This window comes from Hylobates moloch, unplaced genomic scaffold (assembly GCF_009828535.3).
Source record: "Hylobates moloch isolate HMO894 unplaced genomic scaffold, HMol_V3 SCAFFOLD_6, whole genome shotgun sequence".
Classification (NCBI taxonomy): Eukaryota; Metazoa; Chordata; class Mammalia; order Primates; family Hylobatidae; genus Hylobates; species Hylobates moloch.
This window is the reverse complement of record NW_026652281.1, coordinates 87,313,812-87,341,660: the sequence shown is the minus strand read 5'-3', so window position 1 is coordinate 87,341,660 and position 27,849 is coordinate 87,313,812. Positions and strand designations below refer to the sequence as shown.

Here is a 27,849-nt window from a genome sequence, read left to right as displayed (position 1 = left end):
GTCCCATTTCTGTCTTTGCTTCTAATAGAACCACTGTACTGAATTTGGTGTATATCACATGCATGTTTTTATAATTACAAGTTCTGCATATATCTGTAAACAATGTATGCTTACACATTTTCATACTTAGCTTGTAACAGATAATTGTTCTGCAACTTTTTCTCCATTGTTTCTGAATGTTAATCAATGTTGATACAATATAATTTTAGCTCATTTATTTTACCTGTTATGTAAATATGACATAACTTATTAATCCATTTTCCTTTTAATAGGCATTGGATTATTCCTACTTTTTACTGTTTTAAACAATGCTGCAGTAATCTCGTACAAGTCTCCATGTAGACCGTACGACAGGAAATTTCTCTGGTATATGCACAGAGAGTAGCAGTTAAGAAGTAGGATAAAGGCTTTGCTAGCTTTGCTAGATATTGCTAATTGCTCTGCTAAGGATTGTTCCTATTCACCCAATTGCAAGGTATGAAAATCCCATTTCTCTACATTTTTATCAAAACTTGACATTTCAGACATTTTAAATGTTGCCAAAGAAAGGTGAAATGCCTTCTAGTTTTTAAATCTGTAATTACCCAAGTTCTAGGGAGCTTGAGCTAGTTCTCATGTTCTCAACATTTCACGTTTCTTATTCTGTGAGTTATGTGTAATATCGCTTATCTATTTCCTTTTTGGATTTTTTGCCTTTTTGCATAGATTTATATATGCTCTTTATGGAATCTTTCTTAATGTTTTATAAGTTGTGTTTCAAGTACTTTATCTCAGTCTATCGTTAGATTTTTAACTTGGTTCATGGATTTTGTTGAGGTACCAAAATTTATCAACTTAATATCAAATTTATGAAGTTTTTCCTTTAAAGTTTATTCTTTTTGTATCTTATTTAAGAAAGTCTTTTTCTACTCTTGGGTCTTAAAGATGCTTTACTTTTATCTGAAGTTCTGAAGCTTTGTTTTGTACGTTTAAGTCTTTATCTGGAATTGGCTTTTGTGTAAGTAGAGCTCAAATTCTATTTTCTGTTTTCAGGTAACAGTTGTCTCAGTACCACCCTTTTGTCAATGACTTATAATGTCACCTCTGTGGTATACTAAGATTATTCTATGTACATGGGTCTGTTTCTGGGCTCTGATCTCTTCTGTTGGTTTGTGTGTCAGACCCACATTGTCTTATTATCACGTTATACAAATAACTTAATATCTGGTAAGACGTATCATCTTATTCTGACCTTTTTCAAAACTATTGTGTTCTTAATCGTTCACTCTTCGAGGAAAATTAATGCAATTGGCTTGTTGAATTCCATGAAAATTTTTGTTTTTAAATTTCAATTGGCATTACATCGAATGTATTGATAACTTAGAGAATTGACTCTGAATTCATGAACATAGTATGTCTCCTTTATTCAGGCCTTCTGTGACCTTCAGTAACGTTGCACAGTTTTTCCCAAAAGGTTTTGGGTATCTTTTATTAGATTTATTTCTATATACACTGTGTTACTTTTTTGGATAGTATTGTTTTTCTAACTGGCTATTTCTGGCATAGAGACACCTTTTTTTTTTCCTTTGTGAACATATTCTTCTCTCCTTTTCCAGTAGATGGCAGTAAAGTACATTGAGCTCGTTATTAAGAATATTTTCTTTGCAATGATGTCTTTTTACCCCTTAAAATGATTTATGTATTTAAAGATATTGGTTCTGAAATATTTCTAAATTATCTCCCTTTGTTCCGTTTAGGAGGATAAAAAGAAGCGAGATCGAGACCGGGTGGAGAATGAGGCAGAAAAAGACCTCCAGTGTCACGCCCCTGTGAGATTAGACTTGCCCCCTGAGAAGCCTCTCACAAGCTCTTTAGCCAAACAAGAAGGTTGGAATAACTCTGAATTAACTATCCTGAATGAGGAGGCTGAAATTATTATAGCTCAGGAAAATGGTGGGGTTTTAGCTTCTAAGTTGGAAGTGTGTAATTGAATTTTTAGGTTTTTTCTTTCAAACTGTGTAAGAGCTTTAAATTAGCTTCAATTTTGGATTGATACTCTCAAACTTCAATATATTTTTAAGATAAATGGAATTTCTGTATGAGATATTTAATAATGGTTGTAGAAAATGATCTGGTAAATAATACTCTCTAGAATACTCCTTTTTAAAACACCCTTTTCCCTTCCTCTTTGCTTTAGAAGTAGAACAGACACCCCTTCAAGAAGCTTTGAATCAACTGATGAGACAATTGCAGAGGTAAATGTTTTTCCAATATTTTTATAACATAGAAATTAAAATGGTAAATGTATAGGATCCAAACCACATTTGTGCCTAACTCCAAACATACTTGATTTTAAAGTGAATGATAAATATTTTGCCTGGCAGCAGAAGTACTCCAAGAGGCTAACTTTTAGATATTCTTTATTTGGTTTGTTTCCCTGGCAACTTGAAGGGTGTTACATAATACTTTTAATGACAAATTTCTGTCTCTAAAGTAATTTCTGATGTTAAAACTTTAAGCCAGGAATAAACAGTACAGATATTTCCACTTTGCTAATAGATGGAAATACCTTCTGTGTATTTGTAGAATGCTTATCATGCCATGAATGTTTAGCAATTATTAAGTATGGGAGAAAAAATAAAACACCATAAATAGGAATTATGGCCTTCTTTTAAATGCAGAAATTGGTTCTAAAAATTTCAGTGCCTAGTTTAAGCCACTGTTGAGTTCTTAAAAGGGAAAAGAATAACTCAGTCTTTATTAAAATATTTATTCTGGGCCGGGCACGGTGGCTCACGCCTGTAATCCCAGCACTTTGGGAGGCCGAGGCAGGCAGATCACGAGGTCAGGAGATTGAGACCATCCTGGCTAACATGGTGAAACCCCATCTGTACTAAAAAAAAATAAAAATAAAAATAAAAATTTGCCAGGCGTGGTGGTGGGCACCTGTAGTCCCAGCTACTTGGGAGGCTGAGGCAGGAGAATGGCGTGAACCCAGGAGGTGGAGCTTGCAGTGAGCAGAGATCGCGCCACTGCACTCCAGCCTGGGCGACAGAGCAAGACTCCGTCTCAAAAAATAAATAAACAAAATAAATATATTTATTTTGATATCTCTCTTTACTCAGAGTTTAAATTTTCAGCTCAAAGATATTTCCATTATTTGCAAAGGGTTTATGGTTGTAGATCATACATTTTTACAGTGGACTTTCTTTCATTGTATTGAGCTTAAGTCAACCCAGAACACATTGTAAATAATTTTTCTCTAATGTAATCTGTATTCAATGCCTGTTCAGGTTTGCAGTTAAGATCAGTAGTTAGCCGAGTATAGTAGCTCACACCTGTAATCCTAGCACTTTGGGAGGCTGAGGTGGGAGGATCAGTTGAGGCCAGGAGTTTAAGACCAGCCTGGGCAACATAGTGAGACCCCATCTCTACAAAAAAATAAAAATTATCCTAGTTTGGTTGCACACACCTGTAGTCCCAGCTGCTCCACAGACTGAGGTGGAAGGATCACTTGAGCACAAGAGGTTGAGGCTGCAGTGAGCTGTGATAGCGCCATTGCACTCCAGCCTGGGCAAGAGAATGAGATCTTTTCTAAAAAAAAAGAACTTACTGGTCTCTCTTCTTCTTTTTGGTTTCAGAAAAATTACATCTCTAGTCTTTATATTTAAATAACTCATTCATTACTTCACTACTTGTCCGAAAGGGGTGAATAGGTATTGGATATTCCATTGCAATTTACAAGGTGTGACTGTAAAGTGTCATGGCTGCCTTAGAGTTTTTCTTGCAACATAAGGCCAGAATGTAGGTTAATGATGTCACCTTAAAAGAAATGACTTAATTAAAAGAAGATATTCAAATGGCCAATAGGTATATGAAAAAATGCTCACCATCACTAATAATCAGAGAAGTGCAAGTCAAAATCACCTCACCCCAATTAGAATGCCTGTTATCAAAAGACAAAAAAAAAAAAAAAGCTGGCAAGAATGTGGTGAGAAAGGGAAATTGTATATACTGTTGGTGGGAATGTAAATTAGTATAGCCATTATGGACAAGAGTATGGAGGTTCTTCAAAAAATTAAAAATAGAACTACCATATGATCCAGCAATTCAGCTACTGGGTATATATCCAAAGGTAACGAAATCAGTATGTCCAGGAGATACCTGTACTCTCGTGTAATTGCAGTGCTATTCATAGTACCCAAGATGGAATCAGTCTTAAGTGCCCGTCAGTGGATGAATGCATTTTTTTAAATGTGGTATGTATACACAATGGAGTATTATTCCACCATTAAAAAGAATGAAATACTATCATTTGTAACAACATGGATGAACCTAGAGGACATCATGTTAAATGAAGTAAGCCAAACACAGAAGAACAAATACTGCATGATCCTTTTGTAGTTCATAAGTGTAATGATTGGTTTTTCATGTTCCTTTGTGAGATATACCGCCCTCAAACTTTGTTACAACATCAGCACATTACCCATCTGATGTGAAGACAGAAAATATGGTGAGGGCACAAATATGACATCATCTTACTCATGTGGGATCTTAAAAAGTTGATTTCATAGAAGTAGAGAATAGAACAGTGGTTACCAGAGGCAAGGGAAAGGTGGAGGTTGGTCAGCAGGTACAGAATTACGGTTAGATAGGAGGAATAAGCTCTGGTGTTCTGTTGCACAATAAGGTGACAGCAGTCCACAACCATTTATTATATACATCATCATAGCTAAAAGAAAGGATTTTGAATGTTCTTATCCCAAAGAAATAACAAGTGTTTGGGGTGATAAATATGCTAATTACCCTGATTTGATTATTACACAGTGATACCGAAGTATCCTTGTATATATGTGTGTTAGTATATATGTGTTGAAACGTCACACCGTACCCTCTAAATATGTGCAATTATTATATGTCAGTTAGAAACAAAGTCTTAATGAAAAGAAAACACTTCAGAAAGCATTTCTTAGTCTAAAGACATTAGCATTGTTCAAAACATTTTGGGAATTAGAACCCAGAGCCACACTGTTTTGACCTAGGAGTTAGATAATTTCCTCCAAAGGGTAGCTTCAGGAGGCCACCCAGAGGTGAATGCTGCCGTTATGGTAACTCCTGTGGACAGCGCACATTTTGATGTATAGGTCCTGACTGGGTATTTTTGCTGGTTGTCATTTTTTAGTCTCACTGCTTAGGCATCCTGCTGTGAAAAACAAAGGCAGATTCACATAGACCTGAATCAGATTTCAACTCTTTTATTTAATGCATGACTCAGGATAGATAATTTCAACCTCACTGAGCCTCAGTATCCTCCGGTGGTGGAGGATACCACCACTTTGATGGTTTTTGTGAGGATTCGATGTAAACTATGTCAAGAGCCTACCACTGGGACTAGCAACATGGTAAATATGTTTTTAAAGGAGTTGTTATTTTTTAAACCATATTTTTACTGTTATTCTGTGGAGTAAGAAAACTTTTGGTATGCCAGATTTCCAGAGGGAAAAAAAATCAGCATAATGATTTAATCATATAAAGCACTCATTCTCAACCTGACAATACTGGAAATACAAATGCCAAATACTCAAATCCCAATGCCAATACTTATCTGTGGAAATAATCACTGCCTGGACCCTACCCTTCGTCCCCAAGAGCTTCTGATACAGTGGGTCTAGGCTGAGTCTTCCTACCGCTTCTTCCCCGCATTGGAGTTTTTTTAAAGCTCCTGTGTGATTCTACTGTACAGCCAGTGTTGAGAATCTGTGATGAAAAGCACTCGTTTTCAAGTTTGAGTTTCTGATTTTGGGGTTTTTTTGGTCCAGTCCTGTCTTGGCACACATGCGGAGGTATTTAAGAGGACCTTTTTAATGTCAGTTTTTTTAGCATCCCCCACATATACATGATAGAAGTTATATCCATTGATGGAGAAAATAGACATACATGGACCAGAAATGCAAGCCTATTAGAAATTAATATGGAGGATTGTAGATGTATGTTCATAGTTACTATTTCGGTCTTTTCCCCTTTGGTTGATTAAAAATATGCAGTGCTAATCTCCCAAAGGTTAAAACATTGGTCAGTTAGCTGAGATTGTTTGTTTTGCTTCCTTTTTTCTTGTATAAGTGGAGCTGTTAATTAATGAGGCTGTGTATTTTAAAAGAAAGAAATTTCCATCCTGAGGGTACAGCTAGTATGTAAAACTTCCTTGTTATTAAATAGTTAATAGACTTTAAAATCAGTTCTTCAGTTTTCAGTTAAAAATATGTTAACATATCACAAATTCTTTCTGCATCTGAAGGGTTTCCTCTGACTTCTGCTCCTAGACCAATAGATTTGTTTGTAATAGAATAAAATATAACATTGTCTTTTGCATATCTTCACAGAAAAGATCCAAGTGCTTTCTTTTCATTTCCTGTGACTGATTTTATTGCTCCTGGCTACTCCATGATCATTAAACACCCAATGGATTTTAGTACCATGAAAGAAAAGATCAAGAACAATGACTATCAGTCCATAGAAGAATTAAAGGTAACTCTTCAATCCTAAGTAGAAATCTGCATGTCTGATATTCAGAATCTTTCTCACTGACCTTTTATTTTGCAAAGAATTGAGTTTATTTTAAGATCCAGTATCTTTGTTTATTTCTGCTTCAGAAAACTTTATGAGCTTGGTGATGGAAAACCAGATGAAATAGGTCATCTGATATCTTTCATTCCTAATTATTTTTGTCTTTAGTGAAATTTTGAGTTTGATATGTGTTCCACAGTATATTTTTTCCAACCTTAGAGTGAAATTTTTAGCTTTAGATCAATACCAGTAAAACTAATATTTTAATGAAAGTTGAGGGTTTTTTCTATTTCTAGACATATAAGGTATGCATATTGTATTAGTCCATTCTCACACGGCTATAAAGAACTGCCTGAGATTGGGTAATTTATGAAGAAAAGAGCTTTAATTAACTCACAGTTCCACAGGCTGTACAGGACACATGGCCGGAGAGGCCCAAGGAAACTTACAGTCGTACTGGAACATGAAGGGGAAGCAAGCACATCTTCACATGGCAGCAGGAGAGAGTGAAGGGGGAGGTGCTACACACTTTTTGTTTTTTTAGATGGTTTACATTTTTTAAATTAAGTTTTTTTAATTTAAGTTCTAGGGTACATGTGCACAACATGCAGGTTTGTTACATATATATACATGTGCCATGTTGGTGTGCCATACCCATTAACTCGTCATTTACATTAGGTATATCTCCTAATGCTACCCCTACCCCCTACCCCCACCCCACAACAGGCCCCGGTGTGTGATGTTCCCCACCCTGTGTCCAGGTGTTCTCATTGTTCAGTTCCCACCTATGAGGCAGAACATGCGGTGTTTGGTTTTCTGTCCTTGCCATAGTTTGCTCAGAAACAGCTTCATCCATGTTCCTACAAAGGACTTGAACTCATCCTTTTTTATGGCTGCATAGTATTCCATGGTGTATATGTGCCACATTTTCTTAATCCAGTCTATCATTGTTGGACATTTGGGTTGGTTCCAAGTCTTTGCTATTGTGAATAGTGCCACAATAAACATGTGTGCATATGTCTTTATAGCAGCATGATTTATAATCCTTTGGATATATACCCAATAATGGGATTGCTGGGTCAAATGCTATTTCTAGTTCTAAATCCTTGAGGAATCGCCACACTGTCTTCCACATGGTTGAACTAGTTTACAGTCCCACCAACAGTGTAAAAGTATTCCTATTTCTCCACATCCTCTCCAGCACCTGTTGTTTCCTGACTTTTTAATGATCGCCATTCTAACTGGTGTGAGATGGTATCTCATTGTGGTTTTGATTTGCATTTCTCTGATGGCCAGTGATGATGAGCATTTTTTTCATGTGTCTTTTGGCTGCATGAATATCTTCTTTTGAGAAGTGTCTGTTCATATCCTTTGTCCACTTTGTGATGGGGTTGTTTGATTTTTTTCTTGTAGATTTGTTTAAGTTCTTTGTAGATTCTGGATATTAGCCCTTTGTCACATGGGTAGATTGTGAAAATTTTCTCCCATTCTCTAGGTTGCCTGTTCACTCTGATGGTAGTTCTTTTGCTGTGCAGAAGCTCTTTAGTTTAATTAGATCCCATTTGTCAATTTTGGCTTTTGTTGCCATTGCTTTTGGTGTTTTAGTCATGAAGTCCTTGCCCATGCCTATGTCCTGAATGGTATTGCCTGGGTTTTCTTCTAGGGTTTTTATGGTTTTAGGTCTAACATTTAAGTCTCTAATCCATCTTGAATTAATTTTTGTATAAGGTGTAAAGAAGGGATCCAGTTTCAGCTTTCTGCATATGGCTAGCCAGTTTTCCGAGCACCATTTATTAAATAGGGAATTCTTTCCCCATTTCTTGTTTTTGTCAGGTTTGTCAAAGATCAGATGGTTGTAGATGTGTGTTATTATTTCTGAGGGCTCTGTTCTGTTCCATTGTTCTCTGTCTCTGTTTTGGTACGAGTACCATGCTGTTTTGGTTACTATAGCCTTGTAGTATAGTTTGAACTCAGGTAGCGTGATGCCTCCAGCTTTGTTCTTTTGGCTTAGGATTGTCTTGGCAATGCGGGCTCTTTTTTGGTTCCATATGAACTTTAAAGTAGTTTTTTCCAATTCTGTGAAGAAAGTCATTGGTAGCTTGATGGGGATGGCATTGAATCTATAAATTACCTTGGGCAGTATGGCCATTTTCACAGTGTTGATTCTTCCTACCCATGAGCATGGAATGTTGTTCTTCCATTTGTTTGTATCCTCTTTTATTTCATTGAGCAGTGGTTTGTAGTTCTCCTTGAAGAGGTCCTTCACATCCCTTGTGAGTTGGATTCCTAGGTATTTTATTCTCGTTGAAGCAATTGTGAATGGGAGTTCACTCATGATTTGGCTCTCTGTTTGTCTGTTACTGGTGTATAGGAATGCTTGTGATTTTTGTACATTGATTTTGTATCCTGAGACTTTGCTGAAGTTGCTTATCAGCTTAAGGAGATTTGGGGCTGAGACGATGGGGTTTTCTAAATATACAGTAATGTCATCTGCAAACAGGGACAATTTGACTTCCTCTTTTCCTAACTGAATACCGTTTATTTCTTTCTCCTGCCTGATTGCCCTGGCCAGAACTTCCAACACTATGTTAAATAAGAGTGGTGAGAGAGGACCTCCCTGTCTTGTGCCAGTTTTCAAAGGGAATGCTTCCAGTTTTTGCCGTTCAGTATGATATTGGCTGTGGGCTTGTCATAAATAGCTCTTAATATTTTGAGATATGTCCCATCAATACCTAGTTTATTGAGAGTTTTTAGCATGAAGGGCCGTTGAATTTTGTCAAAGGCCTTTTCTGCATCTGTTGAGATAATCATGTGGTTTTTGTCTTTGGTTCTGTTTGTATGCTGGATTACATTTATTGATTTGTGTATGTTGAACCAGCCTTGCATCCCAGGGATGAAGCCAACTTGATCGTGGTGGATAAGCTTTTTGATGTGCTGCTGGATTCGGTTTGCCAGCATTTTATTGAGGATTTTTGCATCGATGTTCATCAGGGATATTGGTCTAAAATTCTCTTTTTTTGTTGTGTCTCTACCAGGCTTTGGTATCAGGATGATGCTGGCCTCATAAAATGAGTTAGGGAGGATTCCCTCTTTTTCTGTTGATTGGAATAGTTTCATAAGGAATGGTACCAGCTCCTCTTTGTACCTCTGGTAGAATTCGTCTGTGAATCCGTCTGGTCCTGGACTGTTTTTGGTTGGTAGGCTATTAATTATTGCCTCAATTTCAGAGCCTGTTGTTGGTCTATTCAGGGATTCAACTTCTTCCTGGTTTAGTCTTGGGAGGGTGTATGTGTCCAGGAATTTATCCATTTCTTCTAGATTTTCTAGTTTATTTGCATGGAGGTGTTTATAGTATTCTCTGATGGTAGTTTCTATTTCTGTGGGATCAATGGTGATATCCCCTTTATCATTTTTTATTGCATCTACTTAATTCTTCTCTCTTTTCTTCTTAGTCTTGCTAGTGGTCTATCAATTTTGTTGATCTTTTCAAAAAACCAGCTCTGGATTCATTGATTTTTTTGAAGGGTTTTTTGTATCTCTGTCTCTTCAGTTCTGCTTTGATCTTAGTTATTTCTTGCCTTCTGCTAGGTTTTGAATGTGTTTGCTCTTGCTTCTCTAGTTTTTTTAATTGTGATGTTAGGGTATCAATTTTAGATGTTTCCTGCCTTCTATTGTGGGCATTTAGTGCTATAAATTTCCCTCTACACACTGCTTTAAATGTGTCCCAGAGATTCTGGTATGTTGTGTCTTTGTTCTCATTGGTTTCAAAGAACATCTTTATTTCTGCCTTCATTTCATTACGTACCTGGTAGTCATTCAGGAGCAGGTTGTTCAGTTTCCATGTAGTTGAGCAGTTTTGAGTGAGTTTCTTAATCCTGAGTTCTAGTTTGGTTTTACTGTGGTCTGAGAGACAGTTTGTTATAATTTCTGTTCTTTTACATTTGCTGAGGAGTGCTTTACTTCCAACTATGTGGTCAATTTTGGAGTAAGTGCAGTGTGGTGCCGAGAAGAATGTATATTCTGTTGATTTAGGGTGGAGAGTTCTGTAGATGTCTATTAGGTCTGCTTGGTGCAGAGCTGAGTTCAATTCCTGGATATCCTTGTTAACTTTCTGTCTCGTTGATCCGTCTGATGTTAACAGTGGGGTGTTAAAATCTTGCATTATTATTGCGTGTGAGTCTAAGTCTCTTTGTAGGTCTCTAAGGACTTGCCTTATGAATCTGGGTGCTCCTGTATTGGGTGCATATATATTTAGGATAGTTAGCTCTTCTTGTTGAATTGATCCCTTTACCATTATGTAATGGCCTTCTTTGTCTCTTTTGATCTTTGTTGGTTTAAAGTCTGTTTTATCAGAGACTAGGATTGCAACCCCTGTGTTTTTTTGTTTTCCATTTGCTTGGTAGATCTTCCTCCATCCCTTTATTTTGAGCCTATGTGTGTCTCTGCATGTGAGATGGGTTTCCTGAATACAGCACACTGATGGGTCTTGACTCTATCCAGTTTGCCAGTCTGTGTCTTTTAATTGGAGGAATTAGCCCATTTACATTTAAGGTTAATATGGTTATGTGTGAATCTGATCCTGTCATTATGATGTTAGCTGGTTATTTTGCTCATTAGTTGATGCAATTTCTTCCTAGCCTCGATGGTCTTTACAATTTGGCATGTTTTTGCAGTGGCTGGTACCGGTTATTCCTTTCCACGTTTAGTGCTTCCTTCAGAAGCTCTTGTAAGGCAGGCCTGGTGGTGACAAAATCTCTCAGCATTTGTTTGTCTGTAAAAGATTTTATTTCTCCTTCGCTTGTGAAGTTTAGTTTGGCTGGATATGAAATTCTGGGTTGAAAATTCTTTTCTTTAAGAATGTTGAATACTGGCCCCCACTCTCTTCTGGCTTGTAGAGTTTCTGCCGAGAGATCCGCTGTTAGTCTGATGGGCTTCCCTTTGTGGGTAACCTGACCTTTCTCTCTGGCTGCCCTTAACATTTTTTCCTTCATTTCAACTTTGCTGAATCTGACAATTATGTGTCTTGGAGTTGCTCTTCTCGAGGAGTATCTTTGTGGCATTCTCTGTATTTCCTGAATTTGAATATTGGCCTGCCTTGCTAGGTTGGGGAAGTTCTCCTGGATAATATCCTGAAGAGTGTTTTCCAACTTGGTTCCATTCTGCCCATCACTTTCAGGTACACCAATCAGATGTAGATTTGGTCTTTTCACATAGTCTGATATTTCTTGGAGGCTTTGTTCATTTCTTTTCACTCCTTTTCCTCTAAACTTCTCTTGTGGCTTCATTTCATTCATTTGATCTTCAATCACTGATACCCTTTCTTCCACTTGATCAAATCGGCTACTGAAGCTTGTGCATGCGTCACGTAGTTCTTGTGCCATGGTTTTCAGCTCCATCAGGTCAGTTAAGGTCTTCTCTACCCTGTTTAATGTAGTTAGCCATTCATCTAATCTTTTTTCAAGGTTTTTGGCATCTTTGCGATGGGTTCGAACATCTTCCTTGAGCTCAGAGAAGTTTGTTATTACTGATCATCCAAAGCGTTCTCTCAACTCATCAAAGTCATTCTCCGTCCAGCTTTGTTCCGTTGCTGGCAAGGAGCTGCGTTCCTTTGGAGGAGAAGAGGTGCTCTGATTTTGAGAATTTTGAGCTTTTCTGCTCTGATTTCTCCCCATCTTTGTGGTTTTATCTGCTTTTGGTCTTTGATGATGGTGACGTACAGATGGGGTTTTGGTGTGGATGTCCTTTCTATTTGTTAGTTTTTCTTCTAACAGTCAGGACCCTCAGCTGCAGGTCTGTTGGAGTTTGCTGGGGGTCCACTCCAGACCCTGTTTGTCTGGGTATCAGCAGCAGAGGCTGCAGAACAGCAAATATTGCAGAACGGCACATGTTGCTGCCTGGTCCTTCCTCTGGAAGCTTCATCTCAGAGGGGCACCCGGCTGGATGAGGTGTCAGTCGGCCCCTACTGGGAGGTGCCTCCCAGTTAGGCTACTCGGGGGTCAGGGACCCACTTGAGGTGGCAGTCTGTCCATTCTCAGATCTCAAACTCCATGCTGGCAGAACCACTACTCTCTTCAAAGCTGTCAGACAGGGACGTTTAAGTCTGTAGAAGTTTATGCTGCCTTTTGTTCCGCTATGCCCTGCCCCCAGAGGTGGACTCCACCCAGTTCGAGCTTCCCAGTGGCTTTGTTTACCTACTCAAGCCTCAGCAGTGGCGGGCACCCCTCCCCCAGCCTCACTGCCGCCTTGCAGTTCAATCTCAGACTGCTGTGCTAACAGTGAGTGAGGCTCCGTGGGCATGGGACCCTCCAAGCCAGGCGCGGGATGTAATCTGGTGTGCCGTTTGCTAAGACCATTGGAAAAGCACAGTATTAGGGTGGGAGTGTCCTGATTTTCCAGGTACAGTCTGTCACGGCTTCCCTTAGCTAGGAAAGGGAATCCTCCAACCCCTTGTGCTTCCCAAGTGAGGTGATACCCTGCCCTGCTTCAGCTCACACTCCATGGGTTGCACCCACTGTCCAACAAGCCCCAGTGAGATGAACCCAGTACCTCAGTTGGAAATGCAGAAATCACCAGTCTTCTGCATCGCTCACGCTGGGAGCTATAGACTGGATCTGTTCCTATTCGGCCACCTTGGAACCTATCACTACACACTTTCAAACAACCAGATCTTGTGAGAACTCATTGTCATGAGAACAGCAAGGGGGAAATCTGCCTTCATGATCAAATCACCTCCCACCAGGTCCTTCCCCCAACACTGGGGATTACAATTCAACATGAGATTGGAGTGGGGACACAGAGCCAAACCATATCACATGTACTCTAAAGTAAAGAATAAATTGGCTTGTCCGGAAATACTAAAGAGAGGTTTAATTACATTTTCTAATTTGATGAAAGTTAATTGCTCTCTGAGTTCATTTTGGCTGTATTTGTTGAGCATATTTTCTTCAGCTTTAAGAAGAGAATAGAAAATTTACAAGGACCTGAAAGCTTATAAGATAATATATATACCTGTTATAGATGAGATTTTTCCCATTTGGTGGAGTGTCCTGGTGTGTGTTGACTCTAGGGAAAGGAACCATGTATATTAAAATTTACTATGTATTCAGCCGCCACAAACTTAATTGGTTTAGATAATATCTGTTTTACCTCTACTTTTTTTTTACATAACCACAGTAGTGCTTACCTGACCTAAGGGTTAGACCCTAATTAGTTATTTTCCTAAAAATAAAATAAGATAGTGTCTTTACAGCCAGGCATGGTGGCTCACACCTGTAATCCCAGCACTTTGGGAGGCCGAGGCAGGTCAGGAGATCAGCACTTTGGGAGGCTGAGGATCATGAGGTCAGGAGATCAGGACCATCCTGGGTAACACAGTGAAACCTCCTCTCTACTAAAAATACAAAAAAATTGGCCGAGTGTGGTGGCAGGTGCCTGTAGTCCCAGCTACTCAGGAGGCTGAGGCAGTAGAATGGTATGAACCTGGGAGGCAGAGCTTGCGACAGAGTGAGACTCCATCTCAAAAAAAAAAAAAAAAAAAGATAGTGTCTTTACTTAGTCCCTTTTTTCATCCACATATTGATAAGCAGAGATTTATGAAGAATACCAGTGTTTAGTGCTCTTTACTGTTGAGTTTATAGGTAATATTCCACTTTCTCCAAAGAACCTGAATTACATTCTCTCTTATTTAGAGAAAGGGAAACTTTTCCCAGCTTTTTATCTGGTGAAAATTAGGCTAAAACCGTTTATTTCAGCATATTTCTGACCTTACCATTGCTTAATGGGAAAGAATTTCACAGTTTTTTGGTTTTTTTTTCTTTTTGTGCATGATTTTCCTCTGATCTTTCTCTTACAGTAAGAAGAGTAGAAGTGTGTCCCCAGAGTGTTTTTAAGCAGGTTAGGGTTTATCATAATTGAAAGGAATTGGTATCTTAGCTCTTTAGAATTTCTACATTGCCACTTTTTTCTAGGAAAAGCTCAACAGCCTAAAGTAATATTTATTCATTTCATTTAGCAGTTGAAGTAAAATTGTGTGTGTGTGTGTGTGTGTGTGTGTATGAAAAGTGTGCAGGAAGACTCAGCTTTTTGAATGACCAGTGCCATCACACACAGTTCAGTAAAGCCCAGCACATTATGTTAAGATTTAAGGAATCTACAAATTGCCTTAATAGATCAGTCCTGTGTTCTTTAGAACAATTCAGTACTCTTGCCAGTTCATAGGCCCATTATCTGGCCAATTATAGGCCAAATGGTCACTTAGTTTGAGTATATGTAGTAATCTAGTGTCTCCGTTCACTTGCGTCCCATCCCCCCAAATACATATTTATTTTTATTTTTTTTTTTTTTTTTTGAGACCGAGTCTCACTCTGTTGCTCAGGCTGGAGTGCAGTGGCATGATCTTGGCTCACTGCAACCTCCACCTTCAGAATTCAAACAATTGTTGTGCCTCAGCCTCCCAAGTAGCTGGGACTACAAGCGTGTGCCACCACACCCAGCGAATTTTTTTTGTATTTTTAGTAGAGACGGGGTTTCACCATGTTGCCCTGACCAGTCTCAAGCTCCTGGGCTCAAGCAGTCTGCCTGCCTCGGCCTCCCAAAGTGCTAGAATTGTAAGGGTGAGCCACTAGGCCTGGCCCACTAATTCTTAATGGCATAGAAGCTTTTCCAAATATCTGTAACAAAGGTCTTTAATCTAGGGTCCTTTGGGTACCATAATGAGTCTTTAGAGGGACCAAGAACCTACTAAAATTACATGAAGACTTTTGTGTTCAGCTTTGTGTGCGTGTGTACTTAAGGTGTGGTCCCATAGCTTTCATCAGATGCTTAGAGATCCAAGACCTGGCATGTTTAAGAGTCATGGCCCAAACTGAAGATCCACATATACTTCATCCACTTTAATACCAAATTTATTGCGACCCTTCACACAATCTTACATACTTGTACATAGAACTCAGTCTACTTATTTTTATTCTATTTAAGTGTTCTAACCTGTCATCACTGTTAAATGGTGGAATTTGAATTTTTTTTTGTTTTTTAAAGAAATTTGTAGGGAGCAGATTCTCTTTTCTTGGGTTTTTCTTTTAACTTAGTAAGGCCTTGGCATAATGAATCGCACATTTATAGATGTAAAAATTACTTAACTATGAAAGCATGCAGTAGGGTCAAGTTCTCCAGCACATAACGCAGACTTTGAAATTTAAGCCAAAAAGACAGTTTTGGTAATTTGGCTACTCTAGTTACATGTTTTAACTCCTTGAGGTTGTATGGTTTATTTCACATTGGCATGGTTTTGCAACATTCTGCAAATTATGTTTAGTTTATGATAGTATCCAAACACATAAAAGTAGTGTAAATGTTTTAACATTTTTTGCTCAGTTAATGTGAATTTGGCAGGAAATACTGCGATAATTTAGGACTGCTCCGTTTTCAGTCAAGATCTGAAATAAAATATTCAGTTCCTAAATGGAAATTTAAGATGTTTGTTTTAAAGCTAGGAGTAATATTTTTTTAAATTACATGAACTACTCAGCTAAAATCATTACATATGAAATAGAAGTATTTTCTTCACTTTTTTTAATGTGCAGTAAGATTATACCGAAGAAACCCATTTAAAAGTTTCATTCTGGGATCTACAGTTTATATACAGGTACTATAAAATATTTAAGAATTTGGGAAATAATATAGCATATTTAAATACATTTAGCAGTATTTGTTTTGTTGGTGAGTCTTAAAACTTAATAAATTGCTTAGTATTATTTAGTAAATAGTGAAAGAAAGGGATGTTGTTGCTTTTTGAATTTTTAGAGGACCTGTATATTTTCAACCTGGGGGTGCAGGGTAGTTTGTTTTGCATTAATGCATTTTCTCCCTTAATGTTCTTTCTGCAGGATAACTTCAAACTAATGTGTACTAATGCCATGATTTACAATAAACCAGAGACCATTTATTATAAAGCTGCAAAGAAGCTGTTGCACTCAGGGATGAAAATTCTTAGCCAGGTAAAGGAAACTCTTGGTCATATATAATAGTTATTAAAATCTGTGTTGCTGTTTGTTGGCCATAGTAATACAGATACAATACAGTATTGATTTTATTTTATTAGCAGGCTATATTAAAGTAGGAAATACTAAATGAAAAAAAATTATAAAAAGAGAAGAAAATTAAGATAGGAAAATTCTTACTTGGAATCAATACAAATAAATATTGGCATTCACTTGTAATTATCTCTTTAGAGATAAAACATCAGCTTGAAACATCAGCCTGAATTCCAGGATAAGACTGGCTGAGTTATGAGAACTCTGAAGAGGAAAGCTCTCTGTTTGCATTTGTAGGGGTGAAATCTAATGTTGGTCAGTCCTGTCAGAAGCCTAGAATTTCTAGTAAGAAAATACAGTCATGCGCTGCGTAATACTGTATATACAGACTGCATATACAATGGTGGTTCCATAAGATTGTAATACTGTATTTTTACTGTACTTTTGTTATATTTAAATGCACAAATACTTAGCATTGTGTTACAGCTGTCTGCAGTATTCAGTATGGTAACATGCTGTATAGGTTCCTAGCCTAGGAGCAATAGGCTGTATCATTTAGCCAGGTGTCTAATAGGCTATACCATCTAGGTTTGTGTAAGTGTACTCATTGATGGTCACACAACAAAATTGCCTAACAGTACATTTCTCAGAACGTATCCCATCATTAAGCTACATGTGACTATATACAAATGAGAAAAAATTTGAAACTCTCAAAACCACCTCTCCACAAGAGCAGACTCTTCCTTAAAGGATAAGAATTAGTGCATAGTAAGTCATTTGAGGTCAGAGAAGTGTGTGCGTAGGTAGGCACAGACACATCATCATCAAACTGCAGGAAAGAGCATAAACATGAGATATTATACACAGTGGCAAAAAATTACGAGTGTCCCCAGGACGACAGTTGATAAAAGGCTTTGAAGGGTAAACTGAGATGATCACTGTGCACCCGCTGGAGAAAATAACTCACAAGATAAGCCATATCTTTTGAGGTTTTTCTCACCATATGTAAGAGACTACTTTAGGGAACGAATCAAGGGTGATCCTGGCACCATACCATGGCAGGCAGGCAGAAGAGAGTTTTCATTTTAGCTCTCTTCCACTAACTTGTGGACTTTGGGCAAGACATTAACTACCCTGGGACTCAGTGTTCTCATCCCTAAAGAAGGGTTTAGTCTGTGGTCTCCACGGTGATTTCTAGCATTACTGTTCTGATTCTAGATAAGAGGTAGAGTAGAGAGGATACTATGAAAAAGAACCACAAGATAGGACAGGGATTTTGCAAAGAAGAAATGAGTGGGTATAAGACACTGGTAGAAGGAGAAAGGAATCAGAGTCGAGAGCTTGAGCTCACATTCAGGGGAGTTAAAGGATGATAAAAATGAGTCATGCATCTGCATATGGTTTTTCGATTTTTATGGTGATTCATTTTTCTGTATTACAGTTTTACATTTAAAGAAATGCCTTGATGTGCAGATGTCTGAGTGTGTGCTTGGCTGAGAGATTCTTGGATTCGCTTAACTAGAGAAAGAAAAACATGTTTGGATTGTTGATTATTCTTGCGCTCCTAATATTTAGACAGCATTGGTTCCCACCGTTTCCTAAAGACTTGGGAAACTAATGGAAGCCAGTTAACCATCTTTGACAACATTCGCAGAGGAAAGAGGAATAGGAAATGTTTACCCATTCTTTGCAGGAAGACTCTCAGAATCTAGAACCACGCCATGTTCCAGGTTTAAAGACATGGAAATGCTTCTTGTTACTGTATTTGAAGTAAAAGTGCATTTAACAAATGCAGCCTTTAGTCACTCCAAAATATGTACATTGAATTGGGTGGTGGGAGCCTAATTTTTAATGACCTTTGATTTACCACTTCCTTAAGTAATGTAGTTAATACAACAAGCAAAAGATTCCATTATCTCTTGAATTTTACTGGCGTGTGGAATGGTTGAAAGCACAGAAAATAAAATTTTCTTCACTTTCCCTTCCCTCTCTCCCTCTTTCTTTCTCTCTGTTGTCTTCCTTTTTTTCAGATCTTTTGCTGTTGAGGAGCCCCACCCATCCTGTGTTATTAGCTTCCTGTTGACTGTTCTCTCCACCCTACGTGGGAGGGGTCGTCACAACAGTGATTTTTAAACGTTTAAATTTAGACCTTTTGAGTTAACTCTTCTAACAGTTTGTGCTCCAAAAGAGCCCAGCACACCCTTCCATGAAGTGTCTTTTCAAAGATAACTGTTTTTGAATGTTCATTGAAAAGATTGTAGAGTAGCCATTCATCATTTTTTCAGTTACACTCAAATAGCAACTATTAGTAGACGTGTTATTTTTATAAAGAATGAACAGATGAGGCCAGGCGCAGTGGCTCATGCCTGTAATCCCAACGCTTTGGGAGGCCGAGGCGGGCGGATCACCTGAGGTCAGGAGTTTGAGACCAGCGTGACCAACATGGAAAAACCCCCGTCTCTACTAAAATACAAAATTAGCTGGGCGTGGTGGTGCATGCCTGTAATCCCAGCTACTCAGGAGGCTGAGACAGGAGAATCGCTTGAACCCGGGAGGCGGAGGTTGTGGTGAGCCAAGATTGCGCCATTGCACTCCAGCCTGGGCAACAAGAGGGAAACTCCGTCTCAAAAAAAAAAAAAAAGAATGAACAGATGAAGAATAACTTTTTATCTCCTAAATAAATACTTGAGTAAAATGCTACATTGTAGTACAAACAATACTATTTGTAGCATAGTGGCTTTGAAATCAGACCAATCAAGGTTCAAGTCCTAGCTCTACCGTTTAGAAGCTGTGTGACCTTAGCCCAGGTAACCTTTGTCAGCCTTTTTCCTGTCCTGTAAAGTGGGGATAATAATAGTGCTTACCTCATGGAGTTGTGTCTGGCACATGGGTAAGCACTAAGTAAATGTTAGCTATATTATTAGCAAAGAACCAGCCCTGTTAGCCATTTAATATTGTAAAATTGAAGATCAATAATATGCTGACTTGGAGGCATTTTAATTACCAAAAAAAGAAAAGGATATTGCTTTCAAAGGAAAATTAAACTTCACTCTTTCCTGGGACTTGTTTCAAGGTTTAGAAACTTTCTCTAATTGAATTTATTTTGTGCAAGTCATATTTTTTAAAATCCCAAAGCGTTCTTAATGTAAGTTCTGCTTTATAAAATTCTAGAGTGGAAATAAAATTATTACTGAAAACTTACAGAAATAAACTCATTAATATTTTTAATGTAGCAAAATAAAATGTGTTTTTAAAAATCAAATAAGATTGCTTTTTGTTGTTGTTGTTGTTGTTTGTGTTTTTTGTTTTGTTTTTTTGAAACAGAGTCTCACTCTGTCACCCAGGCTGGAGTGCAGTGGCGCAGTCTCGGCTCACTGCAACCTCTGCCTCCCAGGTTCAAGTGATTCTAATGGGTTTGCTTTTTAAGTGATACTATTGATTTTGTCAAGGATTCAGAGAAACTTTCAAACACTAATGTAAATTAGTATGTAAATTGGTATACCTTTTCTGGAAAGCAATAATTGTCAAAAGCCTCAAAAATACTCATTCCCTTTGACTTTGTTTCCTTTCTAAGAGTTTATCCTAAAGAGATACTGGTTCCTAGAGAGATTTATTTATAATGATATTTATGGTACTTTTATTTATAATAGTGGAAACATGGAAATCTAAATGTTCAATCATAGGCCATTAATTAAATCATGGTGTAGACATGGGATTAAATAGTTATTAAAATATTTTGAATATCTTGATATGGAGAGGAAATGCTTATAATTTATTAACTGAAAAAATGCTTTTTACTAAATATTCAGTGTAATTCCAGTTTGCTAAGATATGTAATGGTTGGAAAAGTACTAGAATGATAAACTTGTTAACACTGTTCTTCTCTGGATGATATATTAAGAGGATTTTTATTTTCTCCTCTACCCATATTTTTATTTGTCCACAATAAAATATATCGCTTTAATGGTTTTAAGATTACTTTAAAAGTCCAGTAAAAAACAGCAAGAACTGTGTTCGTGAGGATCTCACCATCTGCACTACTAATAGAGCATGGTGTGATGAGGAAAGGCCCGACATGAGTGACAGCAAGCCTAGTCTTAGTTGCTGGTTTAGTGACCTTAGGTGAGTCATTTGTTGTTTCTGGGCCGCGTTGTTCTTGTTTGAATGGCCTCTGGTTCTTTCTAGTTCTTAGTTTATGTTACTCCACAGAAGTCTTCCCTGCTGTTGCAGCCCTAAGGAGGTTGCACTCTGTATTTTACCCAGTGATAACTTTCAGAGTTACAGGCAAGTCAGTCAGTAGAAACAAATATGCCTTCTTAAAATTTACGCAGAAACCTCAAGCCCTTAACTACAATGAAAATTTCACAGCACATCATTGCAGCGAAAAATTAAGCACATGTTTCACAGAATAGAAACAAGACTTCTTTGGTTAGTGAAACCATTCTGCACTCTGAGGAACTGTGCCACCAGCCTGTCTTCTCCTCAAGGCTTGTTGTTTTCATACAGAGTGAAATGCCAGCATCATCAGTGAGCACACTGGGCTACCAGAATAGAGAGGGACTTCACACGCTCACATGCCCTAGGCTTTGATACACCGAACAGTTCTTAACTGTCGAAAGATAAGCCAGTCTGTTAAACACAAAATGTTAACACACCATTAAATTTTAGTCTTCCAATTCAGTACTTCAAAGAATACTTAGTCTTAATTCATACTTTCTCCTCTGTTAACTTTCTGATAGGGCAATAAAGTTTTAAAGGTTTCTATGAAGTTGAAAATTAAATTTTAAGAATTGAAGGTGTAGGCATTATCATGGTTTCCAAATACAATACTCTCTTGGTGTATGATTACATTTAATTGTTTTTCTTCCCTGGTTAATGACAGGATAAGTACAAACTCCTGTGGGGGAAAAAAAATGCATTACTTTAAAAGTTAATGACAAACATATGGTAAGAGTATTTTCGAATATGTTTAGGAAAGAATTCAGAGCCTGAAGCAGAGCATAGACTTCATGGCTGACTTGCAGAAAACTCGAAAGCAGAAAGATGGAACAGACACCTCACAGAGTGGGGAGGACGGAGGCTGCTGGCCGAGAGAGAGAGAGGACTCTGGAGATGCCGAAGCACACGCCTTCAAGAGTCCCAGCAAAGAAAATAAAAAGTAAAAGATCTTTGGGATGTTAAGGTCAAACTGTCTTCTTCAAGCTAGTAAGGGGGAAAAATACTTATTCGGGGCCTGACTTGGGAAGACCAAGCGCTAGTGTGTCCATGGTGGTGGTGTTTCGGCATGAAAGTCCATTTCGGTGGTCTGATACCCCCTTCTTATATGAAGCACTATATGGGATTGTCCAAACACAGTTCAGAAAGCAGTTCTAATGTGTATTCTTATTGAAGTAGTTTTAAAACCTATAAAGTGTCTTGGGACTCATATGGTCAGTGAGTTTATGTAAATAGAACTATTTGCTTAAAAAAAAATGCATAGTCATTACCTCCTTCCATAAAGGAGCAAGGAGTTCAGTGGGAGCACAGGCACTGCTGCGTCTTAAGCAGATGTTCTGTCACTGCAGCGTGCCCATGTTTTCCACCTGATGTCAGCTGGTGGGAGCAACGCTGAACCACTGTTCCACCTAGGCAGCCACCTGTGCAGCTGACAGCAGCCGCGTCTGCCCGCTCACACCACTGGGAGCCAGCCCTGACCGCCCAGCACCTCACTGCCAACTTTGGGGAGGGTTGTAGTTAGCAGTTTGGGATTTTTGCTGTCATAATGCAAAGAAAGTAAACTAGTGACAAGTTTTTCTTTGTTCTAAGATTTACACACTTAAGTGCTTGTTTTAAATTTTAAAAATCAAACTTTAAAAGAACAGTGGTATATTGTTCTCCCTTCAAAGTAATGTTTGAGGTAGAACTAATTTTTTTGTAAGTTCCCAGAAAAACGTTTAACACAAGTAACACTGAACAGAAAAAGGTAGGGAAATAGCATGTTAGATGTGCCTTACTGTTTCTGTTCTTAAATTAGAGACCCTTAACAGGTCATCAGGGAAATAAGTTTCAATGAGTGACTGTAGTACAAATGTCTCCACTTTAGTTGTATTCATATTTAGAATTCATTTGAATGTTTTCATCTTACTTATCTTTGTTTTTTTTTACTTAGTATTAATGTATGTTTTCAGGAAAGACAAAGATATGCTTGAAGATAAGTTTAAAAGCAATAATTTAGAGAGAGAGCAGGAGCAGCTTGACCGTATCGTGAAGGAATCTGGAGGAAAGCTGACCAGACGGCTTGTGAACAGTCAGGTGATTGAGCTTTGCCTTTCTTTTCTCTACCTACTGATTTGGGGCATCTGAAACTTTTAGTTTTTAAATTGCTTGCGTATTTTTAAATCCATATCTGCTATAGAGCTCTTCGTCAGTATAATATTTAGCAGAAAAACAATTAATAACGGACAGACAATTCCTTACAATGGGTTTATCAGGGTGTTAAATGCATTTTCAACTCATGATGTTTTCAACTTAAAATGGGCTTGTTGGGTGTAACTCCACTGTAAGTTGAGGACCATCCGTGTTCATTTGTAAAGTACATGATTAATCTTAACCACTTTCACTGGATTTTTAAAAAATGAAGTTATAATATGTTCTAAAATTGGAACATGAACTACATAATTTAAGTTTACAAGAAAACATTTGTATTCTGGTCTTTTGAAATCATATTGTTTAGCACATTGGTTTTATTTAATTTTAGATTCAAGGGGTACATACACCATTTTGTTACGTGGGTATATCGCATGATGCTGAGATTTGAGCTTCTCTTGAACCCATCACCCAAATAGTGAACATAGTACCCAGTAGGAAGTTTTTGAACCCTTGCCCCCTTCCCTCCCTGCCCCCTTTTAGCATTTCCAGTGTCTATTCTTCCCATCTTTGTGTCTGCGTGCACCAGTGTTTAGCTCCTACTTTTAAGTGAGAACATGCAATATTTGTTTTTCTGTTTCTATATTAATTTGTTTAGGATAGTGGCCTCCATCTTCATCCATGGTGTTGCAAGGGACATGATTTGATTCTTTTTTATGGCTGTGTAGTATTCCATGGTGTGTGTGTGTGTGTGTGTACTGCATTTTCTTTACCTAGTCCTTTGTTGGTGGGCACCTAGGTTGATTCTGTGTCTTTGTTGTGCACAGTGCTGCAGTAAACATACGAATCCATGTGTCTTTTGAGTAAAATGATTTATTTTCCTTTGGGTACATACCTAGGATTGCTGGGTCAAATTGTAATTCTATTTTTAGTTTGGGAAATCTCCAAACTGCTTTCCACAGGAGCTGAACTAATTTACATTCTCACCAACAGTGAGCATTCCCTTTTCTCCACAACCTTGCCAGCATCTCTTATTTTTTGAGTTTTCAGTAATGATATAATACGGTATCTTATTGTGGTTTTGATTTGCATTTCTCCAATGATTAGTGATGCTGAGCATTTTCTCATACGTTTGTTGGCTGCTTATATGTCTTCTTTTGAGTAGTGTCTGTTCATGTCCTTTGCCCAGTTTTTAATGGGGCTATTTGTTTGTTTCTTGTTGATTTAAGTTCCTTATAGATACTGGGTATTAGTCCTTTATTGGATGCCTAGTTCACACATATTTTCTCCCGTTCTGTGGGATGTTTCTTTACTCTGTTGATAGTTTCTTTGGCTGTTCAGAAGCTCTGTAGCTTAATTAGGTCCCACTTGTGAATTTTTGTTTTTGTCACTTTTGCTTTTGAGAACATAGAAAATTCTCTGCCAAGGCCTATGTCTAGAAGAGTATTTCCAAGGTTTTATTCTAGGATTTTTATAATTTGAGGTCGTACATTTAAGTGTTTAATCCATTTGGAGTTAATGTTTGTATATTGTGAGAGATAGGAGTTCAGTTTCATTCTTCTGCGCATGGTTAGCCAGTTTTCTTAGCACTATTTATTGAGTGGTCTTTCTGCTTTGTTCTCTACTTTGTTTATGTTTGTCGACTTTGTCAAAGATCAGTTGGTTGTATGTATGTGGCTTTATTTCTGGGTTCTCTATTCTGTTCCATTGGTCTATGGGTTATTTTGTTTATTTTTATCAGTATCACGCTGTTTTGGTTATTGTAGCCTTGTAGTGTTATGGGAGCTTTTGTTTGGTTTGGTTTGATTTTGAGACAGGGTTTCACTCTGTCGCCCAGGCTGGAGTGTGCAGTGGCACGATCTTGGCTCACTACGCCTCCACCTCGGGAGCTCAAGCAATTCTCCTGCCTCAGCCTTCCAAGTGGCTGAAAGTACAGGTGCGTGACACCATGTCCAGCTAATTTTTGTATTTTTTGTAGAAATGAGGTTTCACCATATTGCCCAGGCTGGTCTCAAACTCCTGAACTCAAGCGATCCACCCAACTCAGCCTCCCAAAGTGCTTGGATTACAGACATGAGCCATTGTGCCCAGCCTGTAGTATAGTTTGAAATTGGGTAATGTGATGCCTCTGACTTTGTTCTTTTTGCTTAGAATTGCTTTGGCACTTCAGGCTCCTTTTTGGTTCCATGTGAATTTTAGAATAGTTTTTTCTGAATCTGTGAAGAATGATGTTGGGAATTTGATAGGAATAGCATTGAATCTGTAGATTGCTTTAGACAGTATGGACGTTTTAACAATATTGATTCTTCCATGAGCATGGGATGTTTTTCCATTTGTGTCATCTATGATTTCTTTCAGCAGTGTTTTTTAGTTCTTGTAGAGATCTTTCACCTCCTTACATATATTCCTAGGTATTTTATTTTTTGTGTGGCTGTTGTGAATAGGATTGCATTCTTGAATTGGTGCTCAGCTTGAACATTATTGGTTTATAGAAATGCTACTGATTTTTGTAAATTGATGTTGTATCTTTACCAAAAACACATTTTTCTTTATATACTATGTATATAGAATTGTTTCTCTTATATCTGGTAATTTTAATAACATATATTAACTATTTTAACTCTTAGTAAACCTAATTTCAAGTGAAAACCCTAAGATTACTTAATATAACATGACTTTAAGATTTAAAATTACTGAAGAGAATTTTGAAACTAGTTTTATTTACCAAGGATTACTAAAGTTGTGTGAACTAGAAGGCATTTGAGCCAAATTCTATTTTTTTAATAAAATAATTGATTTAAGCACTTACTTTTCTTTGGTCAATTGATTAGAGCTCTTATATTTTGGTAGTGATATATCACATACGCATGACACATATATAGACATACAAACACACAGAAGCAGATCTTCTAGATTTATAAGATTCTTCATTTGCCAGTTTTCACTCTCTCCCCTTCTTAGACTATCAGTCATTTCCAAAGTCATAACAAAGTAGATGAAACAAGGTAGAAAATTTACATCTCAGAGGCACAGAACCTATACCTAAACACCATTACCTGAAAACAAGATTGCCAGAAGGAGGTTGCAGTGAGCCAAGATCACGCCACTGCACTCCAGCCTGGGCAACAGAGCGAGACTCTGTCTCAAAAAAAAAAAAAAAAAAAGTCCTCTTTTCAACTTAACTTGTTTCCTTATTAGATTACTGGTTTCAAGGGGGAGCCCTTTAAGGAACGGGGCCAAGAAAGCATGCAGTTTTTAGGGCCTAATACTTACTGGAAGGCAGGTTTTAGATCACCCCAAATCACTGAATCCTGGGTCCCCAGAAAGCTGAAGAGATCAGGTAATACAGTACAGAAAAGAACAGAGTTTTCGATCTGAGAGGAATCTGTCTGCTTACAACTCTTGGTATTCTGTGAGGAAAAACAGAGATTCTTCCCAAAAAGAGGAGTCTTTGATGCCTTTTCTGTTTACTCAAGAGATCACAAGCTGCCAGAAATTCCTTTAGGTCCCTAATATGGTATCGAGGGTGGCAAGAGGAAGAGGGGACAGCGAAACAGAACTCAGTTGACTGAGACATTTTACAGAGCCATTACAGCAGCGTTAAAACAATAGACATATGTGTATATATGTATAGCCCAAATAGCAGTTTTAACTGAGCTGGCATTTGAATATAGAGCTCTTTTTTAAAAAAATTTTTCCTAATTGTAATTCCTACTCAGGTTGTTTTACTTTTGCTTCTGCTGCTAGCTGGGCTCCTGTTGCCAAACAAGCAGCCCACAAAAGTGGCCATCTTGCTACAGTGGCTGCCGGCTGCCCTTCCTGACCACAGTGCGATGGATAGCTCTCAGCCGACAATCACTCCAAATACACTGGCGTTTTCAGGGCGTCCTTGTACTCACGCACAGGCGTCTAAAACATGAGCCATACCACTCCACGAGGAAGTGGCTGCCACCTGGGATTTCCCCCACAGATGCTTCCTTCCCTTTGCCCATTTTTTGGTCCCTCAACTCCTGACCAGCTCACCACATGTTCCAGCTTAAATGTGTCCAGAAAGAAACATTTAACAGGGACTTAGGAACAGAAGCCATGTCTGTGTCTTGGGTAGCAGTGAGATGGTGGGTCCCTGCCCACATTGGTTTTAAAGCCAGGTAGGTGTATACATGCCTTTAAGCAAGCCACTGCCCTTACCTGGTCCGCAGTAGCCTTTTTTGATAGACTAGGGAGAACTAGGTGGCCTTAAGGACCCACAGAGCTCTTAGAATTCTGAGATTTTCTTCACCTCCATTTCTCTAGCCTCATCCCCTGTGTGAAAGTCAGTATCTTGAGTTTAATGATTAGCCACCTGTAATATTAGTTTGGTTAAAATAAGACTTTGTGGTTTGCTGCATATATGAATATGGTACAGGCTGAGCATCCCTAATCCAAAAATTCGAAATCTGAAATTCTCCAAAATCTGAAATTTTTTGAGCTCCGACATGATGACATAAGTGGAAACTTCCACACCTGACCTCATGTGACGGGTGCACAAAATTATTTATTGTATAAAATTACTTTCTGGCTGTATCTGTAACATGTATATGAAACAAATGAATTTTATGTGCCATCCCTAAGATATCTCATTATGTATATGTAAATATTCCAAAATCTGGGGAAATCTGCAATCCACAACAGTCTGGTATCAGGCATTTCAGATAAAGGATACTCAGCCTGTTTGTATAAAACACTTCATTCCATCTGAATACTTTGGGTCATTGCAGTGCGAATTCGAAAGAAGAAAACCAGATGGAACAACAACGTTGGGACTTCTCCATCCTGTGGATCCCATTGTAGGAGGTAGGATCAGAGTAAAACTGTGCATGAACTTGATGCTATTTGGCAGAGAACAGTAACCTGGGTTAACATTTTAAAGCAACAAGCTTGAATATTGATC

At 38.1% G+C, this 27,849-nt stretch overlaps 1 protein-coding gene and 1 non-coding gene across 4 annotated transcripts in view; both read left to right on the top strand.

Annotated features, from left to right (window-relative positions):
• Positions 1-27,849, top strand: part of BRD7 (bromodomain containing 7) — a 49,832-nt gene that overhangs the window by 12,511 nt on the left and 9,472 nt on the right. For all 3 annotated transcript variants that reach the window (XM_032157314.2, XM_032157313.2, XM_032157315.2), the window contains exons 3-9: positions 1,737-1,866; positions 2,177-2,234; positions 6,360-6,504; positions 16,428-16,538; positions 21,548-21,732; positions 22,742-22,865; positions 27,677-27,752. In XM_032157314.2, the coding sequence (XP_032013205.1) occupies positions 1,737-1,866; positions 2,177-2,234; positions 6,360-6,504; positions 16,428-16,538; positions 21,548-21,732; positions 22,742-22,865; positions 27,677-27,752 (829 nt within the window). The remainder of the gene's footprint in view (positions 1-1,736; positions 1,867-2,176; positions 2,235-6,359; positions 6,505-16,427; positions 16,539-21,547; positions 21,733-22,741; positions 22,866-27,676; positions 27,753-27,849) is intronic.
• LOC116472104 (small nucleolar RNA U13) lies at positions 4,372-4,475 on the top strand. The gene has a single exon (XR_004249009.1). It is a non-coding gene; the product is annotated as a small nucleolar RNA U13 (small nucleolar RNA).